The sequence below is a fragment of the Schistocerca americana genome, chromosome 5 (genome assembly GCF_021461395.2).
Source record: "Schistocerca americana isolate TAMUIC-IGC-003095 chromosome 5, iqSchAmer2.1, whole genome shotgun sequence".
NCBI lineage: Eukaryota > Metazoa > Arthropoda > Insecta > Orthoptera > Acrididae > Schistocerca > Schistocerca americana.
The window spans coordinates 501398413-501412139 of record NC_060123.1 but is presented as its reverse complement, the minus strand read 5'-3'; the positions used below and the strand labels follow the sequence as shown (position 1 = coordinate 501412139).

Genomic DNA, 13727 nt, shown 5'->3' with positions numbered 1-13727 from the left:
AGCTGAGATACATGAACAATGATGCCAGTGGTGGGGTAGCTACATGGCTAGGCAGGACTGACGTGGTGTACTGTACTGTACTTTACTGACATGACATGACATGTACTCCACCATATGCGTGTTTTGGTAACATTGCGGGTGATAGGTAGAGCAAGGAGAGGAGGGCACGGCCAGATGTTGGGTGGGCATGATTGGTTTGTGCGACGGGACTATGCGTGTGCTCCCACTCTCTTCGACATGACGGTTGTGTGTCAAACCTGTGATCTGCCTATGCACCAGTGTGAGGGCAGCAGGTATGTCTTCATTACATTGGCGGATAAACATGTTATCTCAACAGAATCTGTCCAATGACGTAAGACAGTTGGCGTAGCTCATCAGCTGAGGGAGTATGCTCCTCAACGGTCTTGATGGATGTACGATTGTCTTCCTGTTTGACCATGTATAGGTGGAGGCAACAAGACAAAAGTTTCTGGGATGCAGTGGTCCATGTCAAAGTACAGAAGCACGGCATGTTGTACGACGGAGGAGAGTTGAAATTGGTGTTAAAAAAGTCCATCACTAGGTCTGGTTTTATGATGTCCTTAGCAGAAAATGTCCATTTAAGGGGAAAGACAATGGCAGTTGTAGGGTCCGAGCCATGGATTTGTGCACTGTAATCCATGAACGGGCAGCCTCATGCGGTTTCAGTACCCTAGGTTCGTCCTTTGTCAATGAGCTGATGACTGGTAGCAAGTTGATATTAGAACTTTGTTCCACCAAAAGGTCATTCATTGGAGGGAAGAAGGCAGGCAGCACAGTGGAAAACATGGTTCTCGGAATGGGACCATCGGAAATGGAAGCCCTGCTGAACACGCATCAGAGACCAAGTCAATGAGCAGATCACATTTATGTGTGTAATTGCAGATGTTAAGTCCGGTAGCAGTCATTGTCTGTGGAGTGAAAGACGATTCACTGCCATGTGGCGCATTGAGGCAACTATAATAGTCTTCTGAAGTAAATGAACGTTTTTCGAGCAATATCAATTAATCACAGTACAGGCATAAATTTCACGCAGTGTCATCGAATTTGACTCTCATGGATGCAGTGGGATGTGGGGCGTGGTTGCTCAGTGCAACACAGCAGTGTCCTGCACAGGCGGGAACATGGCGAAGTCAGTTGCATGTCATGGCTGCACAGATGTGGCATGGTTGGACACAGTGCAGCTGCATGATGTGAGTGGTGGTGATTTGCATAGGGTCAGGTGTGGTTGGCAGTATTCTGTATCAGCACAAAAAAGTGGGGGTTTGTTGATGTCATGTGAAGGCCATCATATCAAATGAGCACGGTGATGTTGGAGTTCATGGTGGACAGGTGCAGTCGGTGGGATTTGTCTGCTGCTTGGAAATAAGCACTTGAGGCTGAAGCTGCAGTCCATGGCAGCCAGCATGTTCATCAACAGTGTGAATATGTTGTTGGTGTTACATGGAATGTTCTTGATGTAATTGTTCATTCATTACAGATGAGTTGTCAGCAGTTGCACACCAGGCATGTAGTTGGTCCAGACTAAATTGAGATGTTCCAGATCCATCCACAGTGCAAATGTTTGAAATCTGGGCAGCCGGTGGCAGCACAGGCAGGTCTAAGGAAATCACGTGTGGTGTGGGAGATGCTGCGTCCACACTGAACAAATGCAAATGCAAGCAGCTGGAATGCTGCATTTCAGCAGTCGCTTAGTGTTTCTGCAAAATGGGAACAGCAATCAGGGCCCAAAGTAGATCATTTGTTGCTTTCAGTTGTATGGCACTATTGTCAAAAATCAATACGCAGTATTGAAGTACATCTCCTGCTGCGGAATTGATCACTGTAGGTGGTTGAAGAGTCGGATGAAAAACACTGCGCTGACTGGAATGGAAAAGCTTGTTGTAATGTGTGAATGGCACACAATGGTTAAGCGCACATCACATTGTTGTGGTGTCGTTCGGTACATATGTGGCGTAATTTACATTCGTTGTGGGTCTCCAATGTGGTGAGAGTACAGTGCGGGTATGATATAACTGAGGTATGACACCATGCAGAATGATGATAATGCTTTATTGCACAAATATTTACACAGTAAAAGGTTCCGCTTTGAAACTAAGAATTCACTAATGTCTGTTGTCAAGTCACAAATATTTCACTTATCATGCACAAACCACAGTGGATATTCCCACAGCTCAATCTGTAATGAACTCAGTGCCAGAGAGATGGTAAACTTTACTCTTTCTTCCTACTATGGAATGGTGCAAGCAGTATAAAGAGTGTCTTTATAAGGAAAATAAAATTTAGCACAATGTGATAGTAAGAGAAGAGGAAGTAGGTGAAGATGATGTGGGACACATGCTGTGAGAATAATTTGACAGAGCAGTGAAAGACCTAAGTGGAAACAAGATGCTTGGAATATACAACATTCCCTCAGAATTACTGACCATTCTTGGAATGTTGAGAAATGTTAGTTGTTGCCTAAGTGCCTTATTTACCTGACTATAAGACAACCCTAAATAGAAGATGACTCCTATTCTAAACTTCCACCGTTTATTGATTTTTGGTCACACAAGAAGTAGTAAAATAAACCAAAAGAAATGATATACATTAATTTTTATTTTCACTTTCTTTTATGCTTACTGTCTACGTGACTGACTGAGCAAGATAGTGTTGTTGTTAGAATGCAGGTGCATAGGCAGAAATCATACCACTTTGGATTAACACTGATACTAACTTGAAAATCAGCAGTGCTGTAGAATAGTAACAACTTCAGTAACTTTGTTGAAGCTCATGTTTCATTTGTTGTACTGTGTTTAAAGTTTTAAAGTGTTCTGGGCAAATATATTTTTGTTAACATTAATTTGTCTTCTGTAGAAACATTTACTATTGTTCAGTATTATATATTCAGTTAAATTCCAGCTACAATTGGATTCAGGCAAACTACATTGCAGATATTCATAGAAAACAAAGGCAGTATGTGTTCCCATGTTTGGCAACATGAGAAAATTTGCTGTCTGCTTGCCACTTTCCTCCACATGTTCTTCCTAGTGCTCAGCCACGTTGTTGCACCTCCCACTCTTAAATTAAATCTGTGCATTACTCAGTTGTCGAAGTTTCATCTGTAAATGTAAGAAAACCCCCATACTAAGTAAAGATGTTGACATTGGAAACAGTAGTTCATCTGTAATTGTAAGACAACTCTACATTTTTTGAGTAATGAATTTGGCAAAAAACCTCATCTTATAGTTAGCTGGTTATGGTATGTCACTGAATCTACTGAAGAGAGAGAAAGAGTGTGTGTGTGTGTGTGTTGTGTTTTAACTGATTCACCTATTGAACTGAAATAGAGAAAGAGAGGCATTTAGGGGCAATGCAAAGAAACATTAAGATTTTTATATCCAGAAAGAATTATCTCCACGAACTCAAACTATATTATAGGAATACTGAATTGTGAAAAACCGGTAATTAATCCTCTGTGGTCAGAGATACGGCAGCTGTGCCTCTTATACACTTCACATTTCTCATACAGTGCTTGTGTGCCTGCCCCCCCCCCCTCCCCCCTCCCCCCGCCCCCCCCCCCCCCCCCCCCCCACACACACACACACGTATTCATGGGTGTGTTTACTGCTGAAGTTGTTTGTGGTCAATTTTGAAGTGCGGAAGAGCATAAAATGCTTTGCAAATGTAGTGCTTCATTTTCTGTTGATGGTGTACTTATGCTGTTACTGTTCCAAAATCTCTGTGCCGTTGCAGGGTCCATTAGGCTTGCTGCTAGCTCACATTAAAAGTTTCAAATGAATCATTGACAATTTTTATGAACTACTTCAGCTTGAAGGAAATGACATTCCATAACAACAAAAAGAATTCATTGCCAATGAGAAAATAAGCACAACTAGCAATTCACACAACAAAGATCTATGAAGTCATTATTGTACCCTGGATATAACACCAGCTAGATTATGACTTGCAGTCGGGTCAAAGTCAGTAGTGATAGTCATAATGCACAATCTGTCGGTTGAAATAGCTGTGAAGAACATTGGTGTATTCAGGGTCTCTGTCAGAGATTTACAGGGTCAGCCAATTTTTTTCTCGGTTGACTGTGCACTGATTAGTCTGTGTGATCATCCTCTAGTTTCACAGAGCCTGCCACAAGCACCATCTGTAGTTCCAGGTATTACAGTTTGAATGTCGATGAGACATTCACCTGTAATCTTCCTTTGTGCCATCTTTTCTTTCATTTCACTTCTATGTTAACTGTTCAGGCAAGTGTGTTTTAGTCTCTACCCATAATTATGAATGCTGGGTTATTCAACAGTACATTCTCATACTTTCTTAATTGAGCATTTTATTTTCTTTTATTTTTGCATTTATAATGCCACCATTAAACAATTGATATCCTTTGAACTGTTTTTACAGCAAATAATCCTTGATAGCTAATTTTCACTTGCTTCTTTCAGCAGCATTTGTGTAGAGGAATGTCGTGTGAGGAGCTTCTTGTTCTGGGACATAAAAAAATATCTATTTTTTTAAAAATATTGGCATTTTTAGGGTTTTGTACCTCAATTGGTGAAAATGGAATGCTTATTGTCTCACTTTCTTGTCCGTCTGGCTGGCTGTTAAGACCCCTTTTCTCAGGAAAGGGTAGAAGTATCAAATTTGAAGCTTATGTCAAATACTAAGGTCTACGGTACCTTACCGGTGTAAATAATTTCAGCTTCTAAGTCAATACTCTCAAACTCACTTATCAAAACCTATAGACAAACCATTTACAGGATGTTCAGTGAAGGACTCCCTGATTTCAAAATTAAATATCTCTAAGATTAAGACTAATAGATGGGTGCAACAAATAGTATGTTTATTGTGCAAGCTGTATAAATTATATACAGAAATTTTGAAATAGTTTGAAAAGCTGGTAACAGGCGATGCAGTAGTCACAATATATAGTGCCTATAAATAGCGTGCTGCTGCTCAAGAGTGATCAGTGCCACCACTGGAACATTGAAGGAGGTTGAAATCACCAAATTCCAAGAGACGGGCAGTGTGGCTGATGACATAGTGAGGAATGTTGGCTCCAGACAAACTGTAGTTACTCCTGAAAATGTCGCTAAAGTTTCTGGAATCGTACAGCAAAATCCAAGAAAATCTGTCCAAAGACTTGCTGCAAAGACTGACTTTCCGAGTTCTAGTGCAAGGAAAATACTGAGACCAGGACTACATGTTGTTTACATTCAAAATCCAAAGCCAGCAGACCATACCAGTGCAAGATGTGTGATACGGGGCTGACTTTGCAAACCAGATTCACACAGTGATTGATAATGAAGGATTTGATGTTGGCTGCATTTGGTTCACAGGTGAAGCACACTTACACCTGAATGCAGTTGTGAATAAACAAAATTAGCGATTTTGGGATTGTGACAAACCCCATTTGTGTGAAGCGAAACGACTGTATTTTCCCAAAGTTACTGCCTGGGTTGTGGTATGCAGCAGAGGCCTTATTAACCCTTCTTTCATGTGAGGAATGGTCACTAGTGAATTTTACATCGCAATTTTGGAACAATTTGTCACCACACACGTAGCGTGGGAGGGTCAACCAGATACTGAGTGGTTCGTGCAAGATGGGGCCAGACATCACCACACAGAACAGATGTTTTGCTCTCTTGATCTATACTTCGGAAATGGTCATTGTGTTGGATTACTGTAAATTTACTAATCCAGGAATAGACAGACCTTCATATTCGCTCTGTGTGACTTCTTGCAACTACGTTTTGTGGGATACATTGAAAGACACTGCCTACTGGAACCATCCCAGCACACTGGATGAGCTTCCAATTGGTGATCTTTGTGGCATCTGAATCCATTTCCATTGTGACACTACATTTGTCTATCAGTCTTAGTTTTTGAGACATTTAATTTTGAAACCAGGGACTCCTTCACCGGTCACTCTGTATATACTTGGGAATTCTGGTCTAGAGCCTGCACGGCAACACAGTGTGTTCCGTCATGGGACTGACCACCCTCTGTAATGTAAAAACTGAGTGAAAAACTCATTGATGGAATTTTGAACAATGGCATGTGAAATCCTTGTAAGACAATTGGTGGAAAAAAAGAAGGGGGGGGGGGGGGGGGGAACAATGAAGAGGCAGGTGGTGATAATGCGAACGAAGCAGTAAAGTGCATGCCTGCAAATGGTGAGGTCATGGGTTGAAACTCGGATGGCCAGCAGATTTTTCAGTCTTCGTTTCAACCTATCTTTCACCTGTCAGTGATGAGAGGAGTTGCAAGAAACAATATGTGGTTTGGATTCCACTTTAAACTGTAGGTCCCTTCCATGGTTGGATAACTGGGATGGGTTAGGGACAAGTGATTTGCCAAACTGGCATCCAGTAGAATGATTTGCACCAGGCCATTGAACCACACGAAATTATTATTATTTCTATATGCATTATTAAGTTGGTAGGGAACCCTCGGAGTGCGAGTCCTTCTTGCACATGTCTGGTTTTTTATTTCTTTTCTTTTTTCTTTTTTTACTGTCCTTTTGTCTTGTTTTTGTATTTCTTCTGCTGCTATCAAATGTTCACTTAACAGGAAGCATCACATTATATAATCTTTGTGTGGCCAACAGGAAGTAGTACATTGTCATTAGGTAATTATGAGGTTTAGTGTATATTTGCTCTAGTATACCGTATTTACTCGAATTTAAGCCGCACTCAAATCTAAGCCGCACCTAAAAGTGAGACTCGAAATCGAGGAAAAAAAAATTTTCCCGAATCTAAGCCGCACCTGAAATGTGAGACTCGAAATTCAGGGGGAGAGAAAAGTTTTAGGCTGCACCTCCAAATCGAAACAAAGTTGGTCCATTGTAATATGAGACACAATTTAGGTCAAATGAATGACGATACAGCTATAGTAGTTTGGTTCGAGTCGTAAGCTTAGCAGTTAAGCTTTACCAGGTAGCCGTTGCTATGCGTCAGGCGCTCCGTCCGTATTTATGCGGGTACCCTTCCTTTTTCACGTGCTTCGTCTGGTTTGAATTGATGCTTATTTTTATTTGATCTGATAAGTGCCGTTCTCTTTGTTATAGGTGTTTACGTCGCTCAAAGCTGAAAATGCGTTACTGTCCTGTGTCATGCATTGTTTGTCGTATTCTGATAATGAGTGTTTACGACCTGTCGCCGCTCGCGGTATGGCTTGCTTTTGTGCGCGCTACCGCCGCGTACAATTTTAAAAAAAGAAAAAAAGAGAGGAATCGTCTCATTAGCGAAACAATGGCAAGAGATTGCTATTTGTTGTTACTTACACTGCCGCTTTCTTTGATAATGATAAAAAAGAACCAAATAATAGACTGCGTATGATAGAAGATGTTCTGAACGAGAGTTTAGCGAAAATTTTTCTCCGTTTGAAAATCTTTGCAGACGTCTCTTTAGTACATTACATTCTGCACAGAAATTAGAGTCATCTTAGATTTAAAAATCTAATCAATTGCCGTGCTTCATTTCTGACTGTATCACTATTCGGCATCAGAATAATACAAATATAAACATGACACGATATGTATATTCTTCCCGTTTGCTGTTGTCTCACTCTAGTTTCGTAGTTTATTAGGCAGATAGTATTTAAATGAGATAGCAGCAAACACGAAAGAATACATGGCAAAATGTTTATATTCGTATTATTATTATGGTGAAGAGAATACTGCATGTAATTCACAATTCATAAAAGTTTCCTATTAGCAATCATCTCTTCTCACAGGTAGGAAAAAATTCAGAACGCAGAGTTGGCCTTATTGACAAACATCCCAAACAGCCTTGCCAGTCGGATTTTCGTAGTACATTGAAATGCTGCTACATTCGAAGATGAACAAAACGGAATTTGTATTTACTTTGTTGGATAATGTATGAAAATGAAGTGGTCTAAACTCGGGGTGGAGAAAAAAAGCTCGTCTTCCACCTTTTTTTAAATTCATTTACTGACCCAGATGTTTTGGTGCCAGTATTTATCTTTGTGCCTGCGAAGCGCTACATATATTCGACGACAGAAGTTAGTTGTGGCGGCACCTACCAACATTTTTCAGAACTTCCGCTTTGCACTCGATTCTAAGCGCAGGCGGTTTTTTGGATTACAAAAACCGGAAAAAAAGTGCGGCTTAGATTCGAGTAAATACGGTAAGTTATAGGTGCCTGTTTGTTTCCTAAAAAGCACATCACACAAATTACTCCCATCATTGGCAATCCATTGCGAAAGATGTTCGGATTTGTGGCTTGCAGCTTGACAGTATCACTATGAAAAAACTTTGTTCTTCAGAGAATCCTACAAAAAAATCATGGGCTGAAAGATCAGGTGATCTTGCCAGCCAAAGGATATCACCAAATTGTGAGAATAAGGAATGAGGAAAGTGGCACCTGGGTGTAGTCTTTGAATTACGGGCCACATGGGCTGTAGCCACATCGTGCTGAACCATATAGATGGCAGTGTCCCTGCTGGTGGAGAATGAAGAAATAATTATCATGGCTATATACAGCTCAGAATTGGCACTTTCTGGCCAGCAGTGAGAGAGAAAGAGAGAGAGAGAGAGAGAGGGAGGGAGAATAACCACAAGCAATTCCAGTGAACTATCCAATAGCACAGCAGTGGGCAACCTTTGGGTTACTCTGGGCCTTTTCATCATTGGGTTGCAGGTTTTCTCTGAGTAATATAAGAAGTTTTGTTTATGGAGAAGCCCATTCAGGTGAAATTTTGCATCATCAGATATTGCAAGATTTGTCAGAAATGCGCCACCCTGTTATATTCTGCCCAGTACTTTTGTGCAACAAATATGCCCACTCATTAAACGAAGCAAAAATGAGTGCAAGATGAAAAATGAGAGAGTCATTCGGTGATTTTGAAAGTAAAATTTTGTCAACTGAGGTTTTGGTCTAACGTGAAATCACTAAGTGGTTCAAATCCTCTATTCATTCATGCAGTGATCATAGTGCAACCAAAATGGAAGCTAACAGAGAGAAGGCTGAAGTACTGAATTCAGTCTTCTGAATTGTTTTGTAGGAGAAGACGATAACATGGTTCCTCCTTTCAATCGTTGTACAAATGCCAAACTAACAGATATTGAGATAACTGATTGCAGAGTAGAAAATCGAATAGTAATGGAAAGGTATCAGGACGGATGAGATATCTATAAAATTATAGAAAGATTATGCGAAAGAACTTGCTCCCCTTCTAGTAGCAGTTTGTTGTAGATCATTGAACAATGAAGGGTACCTAGCAATTGGAAAAAAAGTGCAGGTTATGCCCATTTTTAAGATGAGTCATAGAACAAATGTGCTTTATTATAGGCCTATATTGTTGATATCAATCTGCTGTAGAAATATAGAACATGTTTATGCTCAAGAATTACGACGTTTTTGCAGAATGAAAATCTCCTGTATAGAAAATCAACATGGATTCTGCAAACAGAGATCTTGCAGAGCTCGACTTGCTCTGTTCCTCCATGAGATCCATAGCACACAAGAAAACGGTGCTCAGGTTGAAGCTGTGTTCCTTGACTTCAGGAAGGCATTTGACACTGTCCTGCACTGCTGTTTAGTGAGAAAAATATGAGCTTACTGAGTATCGGATCAGGTTTGAGACTGGATTGAAGTCTTCCTTGCAGATAGAACTCAGCATGCCACTCTTAATGGAACAAAAGTAACAGATGTAAAGGTGTTTTTAAGAGTACCCAAAAGAAGTGTGATAGGACCATTAATGTTGACAATGTTTGTAGGTGACCTGGTAGAAAGTGTCAGAAGCTCTTTAAAACTGTTTGTAGATGATACAGTTGTTCATAAGAAAGTAGCAATGCCAGAATATAGTATCGATTTGCAGAATGACCTGCAGAGGATTTATGAATGGTGCAGGCTCTGGCAGTTGAACCCTACCATAAATGAATTAACATATTGTGCATATTTGGAAAAATAAATACACTATTGATAATAAATTGCTGGAAACAGTGTCTACCATAAACTATTTAGGAGTAAGTATCCAGAGCAGTCTTAAGTAGGACAACCACATAAAACAAATAGTAGGAAAAGCAGCTGCCAGACTGAGATTCATGGGAAGAATCATGAGGAAATGTAACTCATCCACAAAAGAAGTGCATACAAGGCATTTGTTTGACCAATTCTTGAGTATTGTTTTTAAACCTGGGGTCCTTACCCACATGAGGGGGAGAAGATCAAATGAAGAGCAGAATGTTTCATCAGAGGATCACTTAGTCAGAATGAGAATGTTAAGGAGATGGTCAACAAACTCCAAGAGGCAGACGTTGCAAGAGAGGCATTGTGTGTCATGGAGAGGTTTGTTGAAGTTTCAAGAGAACAGCTTCCAGAAAAAGTCAGACAACATATTACGTACTCCCAAATACATCTCGCAAAATGAGAAAAATTTGAGAAACTGAGAGTCAATACAGAGGCTTACCAAGTATCATTCTTCCCACGTGCCATTTGTGAGTGAAATGGGGGAAGGGAGGTCAGCTAATGGCACCAGAGGTATCCTCTACCACATACGGTTAAGTGGCTTGCAGAGTATGGCTCAGCTCAGATGAAGGGGTTTATCTCATAGCTGTAACTGATGACCACTTGCAGCTAATAAGGGTGGAAATTCAACTCCTGTTTCACAATATTCTGCAAAGACATATGAAGGATTTTTAGTGTTCTTGAATAGTGATGACAAATTGCTGAGGGCTTCGTAGCAGAGCTGCATGAATGAGTTGGGTATTTACTAGCATTCAAACTGTCATCTCATGTCCCTTATCCTTCACATTGGGTATGGAACCTTACTCATGCTATCGTTTTATCCAACTGGATATTGTTGTCCTGGAACATGAAAATGGCAGTTTCTTCCATGGCAAATTGCAGGTTGGTCAGCCATTATGCTCTGCACATGACAGTACTACTCCACCGCCTAGTATGCACCTGCACTGGCCAACATTCCGTACTGAACTGAATGGCGTATTATGTGGGTCTAATTAGATGTAGTAGGTTATTTGAGCATATCTATGTCTTAGCAGGGAGTGTAAGAAATTTGTAATGCTGAGTCCATTCTCCAGTAATAAAATATACATTGCTTGCAGTGAAAAGAATTAAAATTAAATTTATGGGATTTACTTTTGTATGTCCTGCAACACCTTTCAAATTGAGTTACATATATTTTTGGTATCTGACGGTTCTTAGTTATCTGTTGGGAAACAATGATCAAAGACATGCCATTCTCTTTCAGATGGAGCAAGCAAGAAACAAAGAAGCTTTTTGTTCCTGTCTTCTGCTGTTTTTGTTGTATTCGGTCTTGTGAAGAGTGTCTTCTCCATTCCATGCCATATACTGCCCTGCCAATTCAATATTTGTAATAATGCCCCTTCATGCCTTTGCAGTTTTAATGACCAGTAGTGTATTTTGTTTGCTTGTGATCGAACTATGCCAAAGTAAGAGTAGCTGAGTAAAAAGGAGTCATTGTACTATGTCATTTCCAGTGTATGAAGAATGAATGTACTTAATTTTCCTTATGTTGGTTCAGTGGAAACCTTGCCCTTTGGTGGAGTTGGACATAGTGGAATGGGAGCCTATCATGGAGTCTACACTTTCAATACTTTCACTCACAAGAAAAGCTGTTTGGTAAAGAACTTGAGTGCGATTGGGGAGAAACTTGCTGCGTAAGTATTAAAAAAAAAAAAAACAAAAAAAAAAAAAAAAAACTCAGTACATGATTAAAGAAATAGAAGTAGGTCTGTGTATTGTATTTAGGTCTGTGTATTGTAAACATTGAAATTTTTATGTAGGTAAATCAAATGGAAAAATATAAATATTTTTAAAAGTATTGGACCATGAAGATATAAAGCTATGTTGACTAATGACATAGATTGCCAAAGCCTGTGAATTCCCATACATTAAAAGTCTGTTGATTGATTGCTCAACCATTAATGCAACTCCTAGCTTCAACAGGATTGGATTTCTTTTCTCTGAATTGATAAAATATTTAGAAAACCCATTGAGGTTAGTAAGCATAATGAATGAGGAAGACACTGATTACATTCTCCCTAATGTCGTTACGCTGCCCCTAAACTGATGAATAGAGATCAGTTCCACAATTGAGCTTGTAACGAAGCATAAAAAAACTTCTTTAAGAATGACCACATATCACACTCCGTAAATTTTTTTTTAAGGCTCTGTTGGTACATTGTGAAACTTTGGTGCATTCTTCATACGTTGGTCTTCCAAACCATTGTTAATACTGAGATGTAGTTTTTGTGCATCTGCACAGTAATAGAACCTACAGATTATTCTGCATCACAGTGCAGGGTGTGATATTTCTAATTTTAATTACAAAATACAGTGTGCATTTTCTTTCAACTCTGCCTTGTTTCATGTTCTATAAACTTATTTCTACAGGAGATCGTATTTACAAAAAGGATTTGTGATTTCAGGGCAAGGTACCCACCATATTCAGAGAAAAAGATTTCATCGCTGAGATTTTTACTGAAAAAACGGAAAGGAATAAGCTTCAAGTACTTGCCACATGTTGTCATGTTTGTTCTGGGTATTGCAGCAACTGTTGGTGTAACAGAAATTCTGAAGGTAATAAGTGTGTTAATTTATTTTAGAAATTTATGGATATCTTTTGAATCTTCCTAAAGAAATTATTTATGTTTATTTTATGGAAAGTTGAATCATCACAGAAAATTCTGCTTCCAATACACTTCTTGCCTTCATCTAGCTGATTTTGTATTTCCACACAAAACTCTTCTCTAGCCACCTCTTGTGTCTTTAGTTTTTGCTCTGTTATAAGTATGCTTGAGTTTGGAAGCAAATGATTGCTCGGTACATACCAGATAACCTCATATCAAACACAGAATTCAAGGAATACCTTTTCTATTTGGTTTGTAGAATGGTCACCAAAGCTTAGTCTCACTGGTTCTCTGACATTATGGGATGCCATGCACGTTTATTACAATGTATTTTTGGGGGGTGGGGTGGGGGGGGGGGGGGGGGATGGGAATTACACCACGATAAATAGTGGGCTCCCTGAGAGGTAATGTTCATACCATGTGCAATGGGAGGAACTGTCCATGGTACACAGTCACTGTAAAGAAACTTCTAAAGAAACAGTGGATTCCATAAGTATAAAAAAAAAATATCATGTATATAGAGAGAATTGCTGAATGAAAAACGTTTGGCTGACAAGAAGGCAATGCACGAAGCCTTCCATAACTACTGTAATACAGAACCTTATCAAAAGATCTTTCGCAATACTCAGAGAAATTATGGTCATATGCAAAGGATGTTGATGGAATCAGAGTTAGTGCCCCAGCACTCATGGATGAGACAGAAACTGAAACTGAGCATAGCAAAGTAAAAAACAGAAATGGTGAACTCTGTTTATTATTACTAATGAAGATAAAGAAGTACTGTCCCAGTTAACTTCTTGCATCACTGCAAAGATGAGTTATATAGATATTAGTGTCAGTTGTGTCAGGAACTACACAAAATCACAATTGCACAAAATCATTAGAATTAAACTAGATACTGCAGCCCAACGGGATATGTCTCAGATTCTACACAGAATTTGCAGCTCAGTTAGCACATATTTTAACCGTGATATACTTTAGATTCCTGGAACCAAGAACTGTGACTGGAAAAAGTACAGCACACACATGTCAACAAGAAGGGTAACAGAAGTGATCCACAAAACTATTGCCCAATCTC

At 39.6% G+C, this 13727-nt stretch overlaps 1 protein-coding gene across 5 annotated transcripts in view; it reads left to right on the top strand.

The window, feature by feature from the left end:
• Positions 1 to 13727, top strand: part of LOC124615287 (aldehyde dehydrogenase, dimeric NADP-preferring) — a 332089-nt gene that overhangs the window by 297140 nt on the left and 21222 nt on the right. For all 5 annotated transcript variants that reach the window (XM_047143061.1, XM_047143059.1, XM_047143060.1 and 2 more), the window contains exons 10-11: positions 11542 to 11677; positions 12449 to 12599. In XM_047143061.1, coding sequence (XP_046999017.1) covers positions 11542 to 11677; positions 12449 to 12599 — 287 coding nt within the window. The remainder of the gene's footprint in view (positions 1 to 11541; positions 11678 to 12448; positions 12600 to 13727) is intronic.